This window comes from Babylonia areolata, chromosome 8 (assembly GCF_041734735.1).
Source record: "Babylonia areolata isolate BAREFJ2019XMU chromosome 8, ASM4173473v1, whole genome shotgun sequence".
Lineage (NCBI taxonomy): Eukaryota > Metazoa > Mollusca > Gastropoda > Neogastropoda > Buccinidae > Babylonia > Babylonia areolata.
Window position 1 is genome coordinate 22,546,845 of NC_134883.1, and position 18,722 is coordinate 22,565,566.

Here is an 18,722-nt window from a genome sequence, read left to right on the forward strand (position 1 = left end):
ACAAAATACAGCATCACTCAACATGAAAAGAACATAAAAATCTGCATGCTAATTGTGGCAACTCAAAATGAGGAAGAAAAAGAAGAAGTGTTAGAAGACACTGCAGACCAGATAAACTTACTTTGAAACACTGTACTGTGATTTCTAAAAAAAAGATCTTTTTTTAAATTGACCATAAAATTGTACATGTTTTTTTGTGTGGGTGGGGGTGGGGGGTTCAAAGCAACATGAGCCTGGAAAAAAATCCTTTTGCTACTTTATCATGTGTAGAATGCAGGAAAATTAACTTGGTGTGACAAAAGAAGATGATCATATTTCAAATCAATTTTCTTAACTACTTATTATCCAAAACTGGAAGAGGAGTTTATTCTAGTAAGGGATTTCATAGGTCATTTGTGCTGGGCAACCTGGGGGTAAGTGGGTTATAAAATCCACTTCTGTCAAGTTCACAGAAACACCTAAGATGCAGATTCAGCTGGAAAGCTGTGTTGGGATTTAATGGCATAATAGAAAAACTTAAGGCATCCTATGGTACAACTTTTAAGCAAACAAGTCATCATGATCAAGAGGCACAATGGGCTTTCCATTTTATTATTCTATACCATATTTTACGGACTATAATGCAATACTTTTTGCCCCATTTCAACCCATGTGCTTTTAATAATATGGTGCATCTAATATGCAACTAAAATCTGTCCAAATGAAGTTGTGAATCATACTGAGGTTGATGTTCGAACCAGGAAATATAAAATTCTGAAGTATACTATCAATCAGACATAAAAGAACTCACAAACAAATCCACTTTCAAACAGCATCACTGAGCACAGCATTACATGGGTTATATGAACTTTGCTGTGTTGGGCATATGTTTGCATTAAACAGGTGTCTGACTTTTTGGAATGTGGAAGCCTGGTCAGACTTTGTTTTGTTCTGTGGAGATAACGCCTTTGTTGCCTCTGTCAGCCAACTTGTCAATATGTTCTCTTTCTGAGATAATGAAGTATTAGCCCGATCTCCCAATCGAACCATATAATTATGTGACTGGTTGAAGACATAATTTGACAAAAAACAAGGACGCCAGAGAATCGACAGGCAGACAGAAAATACGAAAAAAAACTTAGCCATATGAAGAGCACAGGAACAGGAGTCACAATGGCTGCCGGAAAAAGAGGGCGCTAGTCAGGGGGGCAAAGGGGAGGTTACCGACTTCTGGGAGGTTATCAGCCGTAGCTACTTTCGTTTTCTCCGCAAAGGCGGATAGTAGTTTGCACAGGACAGGAATGTAAAACCCCTGCCGGAGTCTGCACTAGTGGGTCACGGTTAAGTATGTGTAATTAAATGAAGTATTCTTGTATCTCGTATCTTGCTCTGCACTCACCCCATCCTGTTCGACAGTTTTGGGTGTGATGGCAAAGGAAGTTCCCACACGACGACGGAAAGTGGGCACTCGTTCTCCAGGCTCTAGAGGTGTCTCTTTAGGCAAGTGGCCCGTCAGTTCCTGTGAACAGATTGTAAAAAGTCATCACTCAGCGACTGAAACATGCTGACCATGACCAACTGATGTAAAATATTTTCATAAATACTGACAAAAGCCGGGAAGTAAATATTCCATTACATCAGCTGCCATGGCAAAGTATGACATCACAGAACAGAGGCAGTGATCAGTTTCATGGGGGGTTGGGGGGAGGGGGGGTGGGGGGGGGGGGCAGAGCATGCAGACAGATCCATATAAGTAACAGCACACCTGATGTTAAAAAGAAGAGAAAAAAAAAAGAAAAAAAAAGAAAGAAAAAGAGCAGCAGATGCCTGACCACTTAAAACCAAACATGCTATCAGGCCTAACGAGAAGGCAGAACAACCTCCATCCCCCCTGAAAACGGATGAAGACAACGACACCACCTTTTTTTTTTTTTTGTTTGTTTGTTTGTTTTGTCTATGAAACAAAAAGCACTCCCCCCTTCCTGAAAACAGAAAAACTCACATTTTCCTGAAAACAGGACCACATCAACAACAACACTATCTTTCTGTCAGGAAAAAACAACAACAACAACAAAAACCCCTCTCACCCATCCTTCAAAACAGAACACCACCACCACTGTGGACAAAACACACACACACACACAAACAAAAACAACAAAAACAAACAAAAAAACCCACTCACCCCTTCCTGAAAACATAACACAACCACTTTTTTCTGTAAGACAAAAGCACTCATCCCTTCCTTAAAATAGACAAAAACACCACCTTTTTTTTCAGTGAGACAAAAGCACCCACCCCTTCCTGAAAATAAACAACAACAACAACACTTTTTGTTGTAGTTGTGTTGTTTTATTTTTAGCTAGACAAAAGTACTCACTCCCTCTTGAAAACAGAGGACCTTCAGCTCCTCCACCTTCTTCTTCAAGGCTTCCTCCAGGGCTTCCTTGCGGGCCTTCAGGGCCTGGAACATCTCCCTCTCTGCCTTCTGGGTTTCCACGTTCTCTGTGTTCACTGTAATTAAATGTGTTGTTTATTCTGCTGTACTGCGCTGTGTGATCTCAGGCAAGGTTACATTCCTCGAAACTTTTACATAAACCCATGTCTCTGTCATGTAACCGTGCTGATGACAAACAACCAGAACAACATAATGAAGACCTTATCCATGTATTTATATATAAAGCCTTTAGGAGGCAAGATAATGCAGTTAAAGAACAAGGTAGTTGTTTCTCAATGTTTTCATTAAGACACTGATTTATGTAAAGAAGTTGTCAACACATTATTGCTTCTGTGTGTGTGTGTGTGTGTGTGTGTGTGTGTGTGTGTGTGTGTGTGCCTGTCTTATCAAAAGTGACTGTACTTCTTTTGTGTTAAATTGGGTTTAGGGATAAGGCATTTATGCAAGTTAAAAAATATTACATGTGAGCTTATTAATATGAAGACATGATTTTAAAAGTGTTCGTTAATTTTCTATCCTTTCATGATCTATATTTGACACATGAATTCAAAAGAAGCAGCATACACTGCCATTCAAAGCAGAAGAGAACAAGATAAAGAATACTTTTTGTCATCCAATTTGAAGATGAAAAGCATGGAAGCTGAAAAACTTTTAAAAGACCCCCCCCACCCCCTTTCTTTTTTTAAACAGTGTAGCTTCAGCACTGTAAAAATAATTCAAGCTTCAGAAGTAGGGGTCCAAGCAAAAATATGATACAGATTTTTAGAGATTGTTGTTAAACTGGAGGTGTAAGGGTAGTGCTGGAAAAGACTTTTCCTGATAAAAAAACAGTTACAAGGTATAGCCTACTTCGCTATGGTTGATGTCATTCAATTGATATTCTCTAATCTTCCAATTGGCCAGTTTAAAAAAAAAAATTGAGTAACTGGGAGTGCTATTACATATGGCAGCATTATGAAGACAAAAACATATGCACCTCAACATACAGTCAGACTAAATTGTTGTAATGAATCCTTATTATCTTTTGTGTGTGTGTGTGTGTGTGTGTGTGTGTGTGTGTGTGCGTGTGTGCGTGCATATTTTCCTTTTACTAATACATTCACATATATGTACTTGCAAACACTAATACACACTCACACACATACACACACTCACAAACACATCTAATATCACTCAAAAGTGAAAAGATGTTGAAATAAAAGAAGAACAATGCAGTCAGAACTGTCTGAAAATATGAACGTGAAAAGACCTTGAAAAGAAAGGATGACGACACACAGAGACAAGGGAACTGATGAAATGATAACTCAAACTTTACTGCACATGAGGAAACCTGCAACACTTACGCTCCATCCTGGATCCGGTCAGACTGGGCAACGACTGGGAACTGGAGTTGCGACTGATGTCGGAACCCACCAGGGAGGTGGAACTGCGACACAGGTCCGCAGCGATCTCGCTCATACTGCGTGCAGTGGTCAGCATGCCCTGCCAGAGGAGACACTGAACACTGCAACTTTACACTGTGGTCCTGTGGGCTTGGGCAGGGGCGGATGGGGAATGGAACATACACACACAAACATACACACACTCATGCATACACACACTGAACACGGCAACTTTATACTGTGTTCCTGTGTGTTGGGGTAGGGGCAGAAGGGAAATGGAACACACACACACACACACACTGAACGCTGCAACTTTACACTGTGGTCCTGTGTGCTGGGGCAGGGGGAAAAAGGGAAATGACACACACACACACTCAATACTGCAACTTTATACTTTGGTCCTGTCAGACACACACACACAAACATATATACACAACACACACTAAACACTGCAACTCTATACTGTGGCCTTGAAAGCTGGGGTGGAGACAGGAAGAAGGGAATGGAACACTCCTGCCCCTCCACCCACCCCCAACACACACACATGGAGCACTCACTTTGCTTTGCTTCCTCTCCCTGTAGAACTGGTGCTGAGCGACGGCCATGGACCAGATGCACCTGGTCAGCTGTGGACTGCTTGACAGCCATGTGTGAACGTTCACACTGCTCGTGCCAAACGTGCGCCGACTCACTGACACTCTGACACACACACACAGATGCATTTATAGACCACGCGGAAAGCTGACCAACACACTCACAAAACATGTGAGAACTTCCATCTACAAATGTGGGGGGCATACAAAAAAACACAAAAAAAAAACACACACACACCAACACACAGCCCCATGACTGAGACGGTCACAATGAAGCAAACATACAATTAACAAATGAACCACATTAGATCTGTCCACAAACACTGTGTTAACAAGACTCTCTCACACACTCATGCATGTACACACACACACACACACACAAACCCAACCTCTCCCCCTCACAAAACAAAACAAAAACCAAACACATAAAGAAAACTAGACCAGTGCTTCTTATAAGAAATATAACATATCGTTACTGAAGTGTGAAGGCGGGGGTAGAGGGAGGACAGGGGTGGGGTGAAAAGCTATGATACTAGACTTTGACTGTTATTTAACAACAAAGATAACATCAATGAGAGCCTGTTAACTTGAAACAGTAAGGAGGAGGGGAGATTGGTGGGGGTGGGTTGTGTGAGGAAAGACAAAATAAGAGAAAGATAGAGGGGAACGGAGAGACAGAGAAAGGGAGGGAGACAGAGTTTAAGGTGTGAAGGTGTTAGAGGCAAGGGCAAACATGTTCTTGTAACCTGCATGTTAATTTGCAAAACATAAAAAAAGAAAGAAAGAAAAAAGAAGACAAAAATCACAATGTGTTAATGGACATACTCAGTGGTACCAGTAAAGAAAGATATTTATTCTGACAACACAAACTCACTCTAGCACAAAGAATGTAAACCATGATCATAGGTCATATGACATCAATCTATCTGTCATTACTCATCACATCCAAAATTAACTTCAGGTATGAACTAATCTATCTAATAATATAAATGATTAAGATAATAGAATCTTCAAAAGTACAAACTAATCTATTAGACAAATGTTTCTGATAACAGTTTTCAATCTCTATTATCTGAGATAACAAGTTTTCATTTATCATTCTATTTCATGAGTAGAAAAGCTCACAATTTTTCTCGTGAAATCAATCTTGTCTTTTCTTTTTGATAAGGTTAAGCAATATATGACAATTAAAAAAAAAGTATGCTTTGAAAAAAAAATCTAAATGTTCTGATATTGCTACACTTCAATTTTCAGGTTGGAGGATGCACATTCGGGTTGTTGAAGGGTAGGGGGCTAGGAGTGGGATGGGTGGTGGTGAGGGTATAACAGGGTCAAGGGGTACACTGAACTGGGAACAGTGAGCGCGCGTGTGTGTGTGTTTGCAGGGTTTCCCATGACCGCATGTCATTTACACATAAATAGCGAAACACTTCTTCACTCCTGTGTTTTCTTTATCCCTTAAACTTAAAACAGAGATGTAAGTTCACTCTCTTGGAATGTTGCTGATCTTATCTGACACTGAGATATTGCTGCTTGTCCACCCATTAACAGTGCAAATCCAGTTTCCCCACTAGCCATGCTAAAAATGGCCTTGCACCATCACCATCCTTCAAAAGCAGGCTTTCAACTGCCAGATCGCAAGCTGTCTTAATTGTTTTTTAAATACACAGTCAACGCATTCTTTCAGTGACAAGCCAAAAGGATGTCTATGCCTGAAAAGTGCCTAAAGCATGAAGAAAGTCCTGGCTAAAGTGATAATGGTGAAGATCCCTAAAAATTTTGGTTTTAAATAATTTTGTTTTAAAAGCCAAGAAAGACAAAAGCACATATAAGACAGCTGCTAAGAAATGCCACATTTTAATAAGACTGAACAAAGAGGTTCATCTGGCATGAGTTTCATGTTACAGTCAGTGTACTTAGGATGACATGTACCATCTGCACAGTTGGAAGTCAGAAATGCAATTTCATTATCATCAAAATCCACTGGGTGTTGGCTCAACAAAATTTCATGTCAGCCCTGTGAATTTTACACAAAAAAAGCAAAAGCTATGTCTTTGTCTTGCAGATGAGCAAATACGGTCTTTGCCCTGTAAAAAAAAAACTCAGGACTTCATGTCAGAAAGTAAAAAAACACACCAAAAAACAACTATAGATGTGTTCTCAAGTTCACAATATTTCATACTGTGGAGGATGTGCCTACCACTCACACACACCAGATGGCTTCAGTGCCTTAAGTCTTAATTCTCACATGTCTAGCTGTCACTGCCAAGAACTTTCGTCAGAATCATCATAACTTTAAAAACTACAAAGCTCATGTACGCCAGGTTCAAACAATGCAGCCTTATTGACAATCAGATTTAAGCTAAATCTTCTGACCAGCTCTGTCTCCCAACTTGAATATATCAAGAGTTGGTGGTGTCTGCTTCAGTGATTTCACATCATCAAAATCACATTATTAATATTATCATCAATACACACACACACACACACATATATATAAATAAAAATTTTTTTTTAAAACCTTCTCAATATTGAACAAGAAATGCCTTACATTTAGAGTCAAATCATAAACTGCAAATCAAACAGCCTCTATATTTAATTCCTTAAATTCTACCTTCCACAGGACACATTACCTAGTTCTGAGGAAAAATTAAATACTCTGTGATCAAGAACAAAATTGAAAAAGTTGAAGTAGAAGCTCATATATGTTTATCTGCATGTGCTGCATTTCGTTCTCATTATTTGTGTTTGTATCTGTATGCTCATGATTATACAAATGTATGTGTGCATGAGTCTGTGTGTGTATGCATGTGCACACACATGAGTGGTAAACCAGTATTTCAATTCTTAATACATGTATATAAAAAAAAAAGTGTTCTTCCTTCTCATAATGTCTGAAATGATCTGTGTTAAAAAAAAAAAAAGTGTTGTTTACATTATATCTTACTATCTGTAGTTCACTGACACCAGACACACAGACACATACAATGAGACAAAGAAGCACACACACACACTCTCTCTCTCACTGACTAGAACACAAACAGTATAGAACAAAAAGCTTATGAGTAAAACCACAACATGCAAACATGCAATAATAAAAAGAAAGGACAAAAATCTATGGATCACAACACAGAACAGCCATGCAGCAAACAACAATAACATATCATCCAGGCACTTACTACCTTTCTAACTGACTGCAAACCACATCAATTCACAAGTAGGTCACACCCATGCATTCAAACTTTGGAAAAAAACAAAACAAAAAAAACCGGAGAAGAAGAAAAAAGACTATGTTGAAAGCTTAATGGACAATTCCAAAGAAGACTTGACTGTTTGAGAAGTTGCTCCTTTTTTGACATAAATACACGTACAACAGGCGCAACTGTAATCCAGAACAAAGATTTAATATAATGGACAAGTTTTATAAGGTTTAGTATTCCATGTTCAACAAGGTCTAAGAAAGCTTTAGCTTAAGCTCTTGTTACTGTTAGCTTTTAGTAAAACAGAGGCAAGATTAAGATCTGAAACGGGAGGTTAAATTAGTATCACTGTGAAACACATAATAGGTGATTATGAAATGAGATGAGAAAGCATTGTCAATACTGCAAGTTATGTAATACTGAAACTAAAAATGTCAAAAATTGATTACATCAAATGCCATGCTGAAGATTTAAGTCATACAACAAGATTTCTGGTTATGAAAGAGAAAGGGAGAGAGAGGGAGACAGAGAGAGACAAAGACAGAGAAAAAGAAAAACAGAGACTGAGACAGAGAACAGGTCTCTTCCATTTCCCAATTTTTAGTTATGGTTACCTGATATAAAAAATCAAAGTAAAAAATAAAGTCAGGAAACTAAAATTTTACAGAAATGAAACACACACACACACACACAAGCACACACATGCACACACACTCACTCACACACACACACACAGAAGACCAAATACTTTTTTCAATTAATATTTTTTGATGATCTTTTGGTGTGTGGGCTTTTTTTTGTTGTTGTTTTTTCTCAGAACAAACAACATGTCTTCATACTTTCTGAGAAATATGACTTTCTGTTAAATCATTACACAACAGAACATTCAACGACCAAATAATCTCCTGAAAACATGGTTAACTGATTTCTGAACGTTCACCAATTACATCATGCTTTGTCAGTCACAAAAGACAAGCTGATAATGTGGATGATTATTAAGTCTACGATGTCTAACATTACAGGAGGAGGCCAATATGTCCACAATGTGTATGAACAGAAAGAGATGCAATAATTATGCAATAAATAATCAGCAGCAGCTCAACAGTAGTCTAACACTAACATACCCCAGAACAGGAGAAGAAAAGATGAGACCTAGGCATACGAGTGTAATTACTTTGGGGACAAGGCAACACATGATAAACAGTGTCACAGAAAGAGCAAGCAAAGGAGAGACAGACAGACAGACAGACAGAAAGACAAAGAGGGTACCAGAACAAAGAATCAGCAAAATCTCTCGACACAAGCCAAGTTAGCACCACCCGAGGTATGATATACCCCATTCCCCACTTCAAATTACCCCCCACCCCCACATCTTCCTATTCCCCCTCTGTTCCCTTCCCCCTCCTCTCCCCTACTACCCCCCACCCACACCTCCCCAAAAAAGAAGCAAGGCCTCCACAACACTCATAAGATCATAAGATACTTACTACATTATTTAAACACAGGTAATGACAGGCCAATTCTTGATACTGACAGCCAAAGCAGATGGCTGCTGAATGAAGTGACATGTCTTAATTTACACATCCCTGTGAACTGGTCAAGTCTTCGATAACTAAGGAAAGCTATTATACACTCCTTGTCAATTGGTTCTGTGACTATTTTGGAAGGCTGGGTTGGGGAGAGGTTGGGCAGAGGAGGAGCAAGAGAACTACTTAAGACCAAAAGCAAGACCATAATCAACAGTGTATTACAGGCAGATAATTCTGTTTATATACAATTTAAACACTAACTTAGATTTTAACTTAATACTAGATTTTAACTTAATACTATCACCCAACACACATACAAACACCCCCAAACCTCCATCCTCAACACACAGTTTTCTTTGTAACGGACAAGGGAAGAATAAAGCAAAAGCTCTAAAAAAAATTTTTTTTTTAAAGAAAAGAAAAAAAAAGGTGAATATAACAAATGTTTCATCGTACTATGATAAATGAATAATAAACTTTTTGCCAAAATGCATAAAATAATATATAATTTTCCCAAACTCTACAAGAAGCTGCAATAGACAACCTGCAGAAGCCACCAGCAATACCCTGCTTAAAAAAAACAACAAACAAACAAAAAAACACCTCCTTCCCACTTTCTCCCTCCCCCTGTTTTTCGTGTTTTTTTTGTTTTTGTTTGTTTTTGTTCCACTGCTGAAGATCCTTGAAAAAATCAATTCAGCATCTAGTTTACCACAACTTCCCTAAAAAAAAACAAACAAAAAAACAAACAAAAAAAACAACGAAGAAGACTCATGCACCCAGAGAAACTCCAGAGCCTGAAGTGCCATGCATCCACAGTCAGGAGCAGATAACTTCAGGAACAAGTATCATCAGCAGCACAGGACTCTTCTACAGCGTACCTTCCCGTATCACGCATACCAGGACAGAGAACAAAAAAACAAAAAAAAAACCCAAAAAAAGAATCTCACCAACTTGGAGACGACGGCCACAAGTCTTTGAGTCTCTCTCTCTCACACACACACACACACACGCACACACATACACACACACACACACAGCTACCCTGCAAGGAGGCAGCAGACAGCCCAGAAGAGCACGGCCTGGCAGGTACTTACTGAGTGGTGGGGTCTGTGATTGCGTCAGAGAGGTCGTCAAAATGCTCAAGGGGCTCGCGAATGGCATCTTCATACAGGTTGAAGCTGCTCAGTGTGTGCACGATACTGCATGGGAACAGCACAAAGCACATGGGCTACAGTCAACACTCAGTCCCCTCGCATCTCAATGCCTGTTAGGATAGAAGAAGCTGGAGGTGGGAGAAGGAGGGAAGGGGGTTGGGAGAAAGGTTTGGGGGAAGGATGGGTGAGGAGCTGCACAGGTGGGTTGAAGGAAAGAGGGGAAGAGTCTGAAAGGAGGCCAGATAGTTAAAACATAAGTGGGGTGGGAAGCGCAGGATGTTAGGAGAATGGGGCACAAGGGACAGGGGGTTAGGGTGGTCGGCTGGTCAGGGGATTGGAAACAGGGAAGGAAGGGCGAGTATATGAACTGCTCAACTGGTGTCAGGAGGGTGTTGTGCTCGAGTGTGTACAGATGTGCAAATTTGTGCATGTGCATGAGGTGAGGAAGGGATCAAGGAATAATCTAAAAATTAAAAAAAAAAAAAAAAAATTTGTGTGACAAAAAAACTATGTTTTGAATCATCATTCTGAAACTTGGCATGGTGGGCCAGTGAGCTGAGAAAAAAGGGGGGCCACCTCAACACACTTAAACCCTAACAGGAGCAACTCCTGACTAGAAAGGACAACCAGTTGCCAAGGTCACATCCAACTATCAAAGATACCTGCTGCAGAACTGGCTGGTCTTATGACAGGAAAACTTCACAGCACATGGGACAGCTTCAACCTATAAAGGCACCAGTTAACTATGTGAAGGATGCAAGTAGATTTTTTTTTTTTTTTTTTAAAGAAAAGTACAGAAAGCAAAAATACCAACAGTCCAGTGAAAAAAGTGCACAATGAAAAATGAAGTAAAAAAGGGGACAGGGTGTGGGTGGTGACAAAAGTGGGTAGCAATATGAACAGAAAAACCCACACATCCACCACAAGACCCTGTTTGTCCTAAGCAACTGTCTCACCATGGGAGAAGCATATCAAGTGTCTTTGTATAATTCCAGTGGCTCTTTCTCACTGCTTACACAGTGACCAAGAAATATGATCCACAGACAACAAAGCACAAGGTTTAGTTCACAATCTGGCAGATGTGGAGTGATCAATGCTTACTGTGTGTTTCTTTTCTGAACAAAATGAATTTAAAATGCTGATTATATTATGTTCACACATGTGTCATACCAGACACATTCTCAACCATTCATATGAAATCTCACTTTCTCCTGTCTTCCCCCATTTTCTTCTTTGTCAACCAATTTATCTATTTTACTTATATTTAGTTTAATATATCTATTACAAAGGCACCCACTTCTTAAATGTGACTATCTTTGGCAAAGTAGATCAACAGGCAAGAACTACAAATGACTTAATTGTGAATCAAGAATGATTTACTAGTGAAAACTAACATCTGGTTTGCTTGTGTATAAAACTCAGTTGTCCAAAAAGTAAAGAACTTAACAGAACATGGGGCATACCGAGTCTTTTTTCGCATCTTCAAAGAAAAGATATATGACCAACAAAAATACCACAACTGTCAAAAACAAATTAAGGAAAGTCACCCAATCAAAACACTGACCCAACGTTATGGTTTGTCATTGTTTGGTGAACCCAGGATCAGCAGGATTCGTCATGTTCAGAACTCAGATTCCGGTGATGGTGACAAACGAAACATGTGGACGCATGTTAAGGCAGTGGGCAGGCTGCAGTACTGACGACTGATTTACCCAGCTATAGACTGTCAGCATCAAGCCAAGCACTACAAGCCAACACCCAGGATAAAGCATGCTGCTTCAAATGCTAAAGAAACAACTGTTGTGACAGAAAATTAACATACTTTACTCTCAAGGGTAGCAGTCTATAAGGACCCCAGGGGAGAAAGGGGGAGGTGGGGAAATACACTGATGCCATTGCAGAAAAAAGAAGAAGAAGAAGAAAAAAGATGGACAGGCACACAGAGACAGAGAGTGAGACAGACAGACAGAGAGAGAGAGAAAGACAGAGTTGAATGTTTTTGTTTATCTATCCTACTATCTCAAACTTATCAATACTTTAACCTTTTCACACTCCATACAGTTCTCCACTTTACTTTCAAGACCGGTGTCCAAAATCCCTACATAATTTTCAATTACAAACAGATTCTTTGTTTCTTTCCAGGCATTCCAATCATAAAGGCAAAAAATTACAAACCAGGAGACACATGTGTTCCTTTTTAATTTTCTCTAACTCCATATCAAATTATGTGAAGTTAGATGGAACTAATATCAATAACTTGGCAGCTGTTAATTTCAGTGAAATATAATTTCACACTGGGCATATACTGTCATATTTCTGTGATCTTTTCAACTTTCCAACCAGAACGTAAATTACTAAACTAAATGAGATTTTTAAAAAGATGAATTATGTTCGATTAAGATAATTATGTTGGTGCCTGGTTTACTCAGTTGGTACAGTGCTAAGCTCACATTCAAAATCTCAGTTCAATTCACAGATACCACCAACATGAAAAGTTTCCATTCTAACTGCCCATCTGAATGTGCTGTTAGTCTGGTGTCAGTGAAATGTCAGATGGGTCCACTTCCACCAACTTCCCTTGGATGGTTATTCAATTTGGCCATAATTATCACCTGAGGTGAATGTTGACACCAAGCCTGAATGTAACTTGCATGTCATACACTACAAATGCATACATACATGTAAGGACAGGAATGTCAGACCCCTGCCAGAGTCTGCACTAGTGGGTCACGGTTAAGTATGTGTAAATAAACATGTATATACATACATATATAAAATAAGTCAGTGTCAGTGAGAGTGTGTGTGCATCAATACCAGATGTAACTATCATTCTTTGTGTTTAGCTTTACTCCTTATTATGCTGGTCAGTAAAGAAACTGTATATATATATGTGTGTGTGTGTGTGTGTGTGTGTGTGTGTGCAAGCATGCACGTGTGTGCGTGTGTGTGCGTGTGTGTGCACGTGTGCGTACGTATATGCTTGAGTGTGTATAAGATAAAAATGACAGAGAGGAGAGAGAGAATAAGCATGAGGAGAGAGAGACAGAGACAAAGAGCTGGTAAACCCAGGTCAGAGACCCAGACAGAGTATTTGTGAGACCCAGTGAAACCAAGGCTAGCTATAGAGTATTTGTGAATGCACATGCATGAAAGAAAGGGAAAATCTGTCATGGTTATATTAAAGGGTGGGGGGAAAGCAAGCAAGAATGGGAGTAAAAGGGCCTTCAGACAGGAGAAGACTGAGCTGTTGAAAGTACCTTTCACTCAGGTAAGAACAAATTAAAGATGTGGACAAGTTGCCCACAGTCTGCTGGTGCATATGAACGCCAGCAACACACGACTCTCCCTCTATGGGAGTGGAGTTGGAATTCACAGAGAAACAGGTGGAGCACTGCTGATATATATCTGCATTCCAAAAAGTGAAAATTAGAGCTGACAGACAGCATTCAAACTGTGTGAAACTGCTGGCAAAAGATATCGTCTCCATTTAACTTTTCATCTGTAAAAGGCTATATCTGCCCAACGGACATGCATACAAATGTTTTGTGAACAATAGCTGAGAGCCATCTATAGGGCCTGTCGTCTCTCCCCTCATGAATTACAAATGACTGCTTCTTCCACATATTATGACCATGTCCTGGACTGCCATCAAATATCATTGTCATGTAAAGTCCTGAAAAATAAAAATTCCTAAATAAAGTGCCCCAATCATTCTGAAAATGCTGTAATCCAGGACTCCATTATAACCAATGATCAGCCGAGAGACATTTTTATATGTATGACAATGAAATGGTGAATGACTGTCATTCAGTGTCAAAGCAAGTGACAGAATGATGAACTGCAACAATGGCAACTCAATGGGATAAAACATGATACAATATTGGTTGTTGTTTTTGTTCTTGATGTTGCTGTTCATGAACATAAACACACAGTATGTCAGAGTTCACATCATGGAAGTGATAAAGCCATGCTATGCACATACTCTCAACCAACAAAAACTGCACAGATCTAACCAGCATTCACAGGCAGATTCTTAGTCTACCTTGTCCTAGCCTCACACCCAAACTGGTAATATATATAGCACTGCTGCCTTTCTTTACTCCACAACCGCTGCCAAACTTTACTTGGGGAAAAAGCATACAGTTATAAAGATCAGTGGTTCCAGGTGTGGTACGCAAGTCGTACTATATACAGGACATGAATTGAGGTGAAAGACACCAACCAGGCATTAACTAGAGGCAAGGTAAGGCTGAAGATGAACGGAAGTGAGAGTTGATGCAATCAATGAGCAGAGAACAGTATGGAAACATGTGAAATAGTGGGTTACAAAAATGGATACCACTGACTGAAATGAAATTAAAAGTAACGATACTGGAATGAGACTGGGAAATTAAAAAAAAATAGACGAAACATCGAGGAGATGATGTCAACATGTATTTCAGTGGACCAGGGAATGAACAATGAATATTAATTCAAGGGCTGGGATGGGTGGGAATGAACAAGGGTGGATACAGAAGGGGTATGGCAAAGACAAACAACAGGCGAAATGGTAAACAGGGACGAGCTGAGGATGAGGGAAAGACGTAAGACATCAATCAGCACACTGATGGGAAAGATTCCATGTGGAGGGGCAGAGATAGAGGGAGCAATATGACAGCATTATGAGCATGAATGCAGAAACAAAAATTATCAAAAAGCATAATGGATATCTGATCATGCATTTGTCTCATTTTCATTCAGCAGCAACTATCAACTGAAAAATCAAAGGTATGAAATTAAAATGGACAAGCATAAGCGCAATGCCAGGCGCAGCCAAACGTGGCCACATGAAAGTCAACGATTAGACAAACTTAATACCTTTCACCATCACCCTCACTTAATGGCCCAGAAGCAGAAAAGGAGAACGAAAAACATTAATATAATTTGCATTAAATACATGTGTTAAGGCCAAGAGATCCCTAAGCTTCAGAGATCTCTAAGCTTAACTGCCTCAGCACAGTCCGAATGTGACTCTCTAAATAGAACAACAACAAAAACTTTCAAACATAACTAACTAGAAACAAACAGAAAGTTTAAGAACACACACTACAACAGAGCGCCTGCAAATGTTAATACCAGGATGAGCTCTTCCACCCATACCACAGTGAACACTTTCTAAACTGCAGTGACTTGAATGCCTGTTCAAACATCAACTTTTGAGCTATAATGCACACCCACACCCACACATGCACATGCACGCAAACTGCACACATGAACCTGAAATCTGAGAATCCCAGCTGGAAGTTTTCTTAGATGTTTTGTATGTATACTCTTCCTCACATATCAATTAAAAAAACAAAACAAACTTTCTACATGAGTTCTCAAAATCTTTTTTTTATGTATCTGCTTTATGTACAAGTGGTGAAAAAATAGTGTTATAAATAAATGAGGTTTGATATTTACAAAAAGCAAACTTATTACTAGAACAGATGCAAAGAACGAGTGAGGGAAAGAGAGAGAGGGGGAGAGAAAGAGAGTGATACTGATAGGCAAAGAAATTAAAGGCATGATTACATAAATCATGTCAATAAATCATACACTGGACAAAGAAAAATGTTAGTAGGTAGTGTGGCTACTAGCAGAATAAATAATCTTACAATCACTCACTCTCATCCTCTCCCACCCACCCCACCCCCCAAAAAGAAAGAGAGAGAGAGAAAGAGAGAGAGAGAGAGAGAGAGAGAGAGAGAGGAGAGAGAGACGGAGGGAGGAAGGGATGGAGTGGCTAAAAAAACCCAAACCCATATCAGTTACAAATTAAGTTTTCAATGAATCAGCCCTATTTCACATTATTTGAGGAGACAAAAAAAAAAAAAAAAAAAGGAGCAAAATCTCTTTTTAACTTAGAACCAATAAATCATAACTGATACTCTCATCAACTTTCTAAAAGGGGAGAGGAAGAAACACATTCGAGAGCAATGACAGGATTAAATGATACATGATCAGTATTTCATTTTATTGCAATATAAAATCCCAACCCCAATAGTTCCATAAAAATAACGAAGAAAAAAAAATCAACTAGACTTGAACACATACACACACACACTTACACATGAATGTATGTTAAATAAAGAACAATGAAAAAATAATCATTGTGGAGCCATTTTCCCAAAGACACCAACCCAAGTAAACCCACTTTAAAACAAAAGCGTTATGATTGTCCAGTTTCACCAAAGGCATAACAGGGCATGTGACAGTACAATAATGATAGGCAACAGAGTCACACTTTCCCTGTGACTTCATACGCTCTCTCTTACATGAAGATACAATAGTTCTTTTTACAGATAAAGCCCTATGCTACTCTTTTGTCATTAATGTAGGAAGTTATGTACAGACTAAATTTCATTAAGTCCAACTTCAGCAGACATACACACAAACAAAAATAAGAGGAAAAGAAACACTGTACAGCACCGTGTTTTCAACAGATCTATGGAAATCTAGCCATTTCTACAAAGAAAAAAGGTGCGCACACACACACTTCACACTCAGCATTGTGCAGCACTCCACTCACAAGTCTTTTATAATTAGACAAACAACATAGAAAAAAAACTTCCACTATTTCAAACACATTTCTCAAATGAACAGTTAATATAAACAAATCCCACTTTAAACTATTTTTTAAGATTAACAATAAAACTAGATATAAAGAAAGAGTGAGCAAGATGGCTAAAAAAGATCAGAGTGAAAATTAAAGGAAAAAAAATCTACAACAAAAAAAGCTATACTCTTTCTCCGTTGCAGATTAAAAAACTTCCCTAGGAAGGAGGTCACACATCTGAAGACAAGCAAAATCAAATGAATGAGTTATAACTTGCTGACTGGTAAAACCATCAATGAAAAAATCCTTCATGTGAGTGCAACACTTCAGGCCACGTGTGTGTGTAAATATTTCACCAAAGAAAATTATCACCTAAAGGCTAAACACATTAAAAAAAATTATAAAATAAAAAAAACATGCACACACCACGCGTCATCCAAACACACCTACCCCACCAGCCTGCACAACTTACCGCTTGGGGTCATGGACTTCAATGGAGAACTTTTTGTCTCTAAAATACAGATTCTCCAGGTTTTTCCATGTGAAGACCTGTGGGATCAATACAGCAAACATACCAAAACCACTGAATACAGAAAATGTTCCGAAACTAATCTGGAAGGAAAGAGGGAAAGACAAAATAAGCAAAAGATAAATCACCATTCCTATAAACTGACTGAAATAAATATCAAAGCAAAACATGCTGTCACAACATAATGCCTTACTTCTTGTATTGTGATTCCCAGATATATATATATATATATATTATATATATATATATATAAAAGGAAACATACACTTTACCTCATCTGTTAAAAGTAAACATACTGATAAGGAAGAAAAATTCAAAGCCAGTTATGTGGTCTGCTCAAGCAGATGGAAGGAAATAAACGTTAAAAATGAACTCTAATTTCAGAATGAACGACCAGATTTCTAAAGCACTTGCTTTAGAGCACATTAATGCAAACACACTCTCACACATTCACTCACTCAACATCTGAATTTGATTTACAGAAGTCATCTAACATCAAGGCATACTACAGGCCTGTCTCCACAATAATTTATTGTACGTAAATAATGTATTTAAATCACTGAGTACATAGTAGATTAAAATCTTTCTTTTGCATTATTTAGTCAGATAATTGTACCCCTAACAAAACAGCCTGACACAGAGAGGCAAAGTTTATAAAACTGCTGGCAAAAAAAAAAAGAAAGAAAAAAAAGGAAAAAACAGAATGGAGACAACCCACTCACTTTCTGAATGTTGGAACAGTATACAGAAGAAAATATTACCCTTTTTCATGCCAAAGACCCTGTTTCTCTATCATTATAATGTCAAACAATATATGGAAAAGAATATGACCTTTTTCTTGCCAGAGACCTTGCAAAGACAAACCCTTTCACCCTATTTGATTGTTCCAGAAAGGTGACAAATCATATCCCATTTAACCCTTTAAAATATATTTGTCACAAAGCAGCCAAAAAAAGATTGCTCTGTAAAAAAAAAAAAAAAAAGTATTTCAACTGAGGTGTGCTAACACGAAAAGACAGTGTGCTTCTTTGCAACATCTAAACATGCGTGTTAGGTGTACTGACCTTCCGAGGTGTTGTTCTGTCGTTCTTGTCGTAGACAGCGATGCCCTTAGGACTGATGCCCAGCCACCAGGGAATCTCTTTTTTGTCCTGTCAAGGTTCACAATGCCAGAAATGATCATCAGAATCATGCAGAAAATGCTACAGAACAAACGTTTCTTAACTTGAACAATTAAGTTCCTTTTGTAAGTTCAGAATTCAAAACGCAACTTTTCCTCAATATGAAATTCTAATATGATTTCTAAAACTTTTATAAGGTT

The 18,722-nt window shown here is 38.7% G+C and overlaps 1 protein-coding gene across 3 annotated transcripts in view; it reads right to left on the minus strand.

Annotated features, from left to right (window-relative positions):
* Window positions 1–18,722, minus strand: part of LOC143284660 (uncharacterized) — a 46,393-nt gene that overhangs the window by 9,954 nt on the left and 17,717 nt on the right. For 2 of the 3 annotated variants that reach the window (XM_076591569.1, XM_076591567.1), the window contains exons 10-16: window positions 18,466–18,552; window positions 17,345–17,421; window positions 10,236–10,340; window positions 4,374–4,515; window positions 3,778–3,916; window positions 2,357–2,490; window positions 1,379–1,498 (exon numbers count right to left, since the gene is read on the minus strand). In XM_076591569.1, coding sequence (XP_076447684.1) covers window positions 1,379–1,498; window positions 2,357–2,490; window positions 3,778–3,916; window positions 4,374–4,515; window positions 10,236–10,340; window positions 17,345–17,421; window positions 18,466–18,552 — 804 coding nt within the window. The remainder of the gene's footprint in view (window positions 1–1,378; window positions 1,499–2,356; window positions 2,491–3,777; window positions 3,917–4,373; window positions 4,516–10,235; window positions 10,341–17,344; window positions 17,422–18,465; window positions 18,553–18,722) is intronic. The other variant, XM_076591570.1, reaches the window with a different exon arrangement.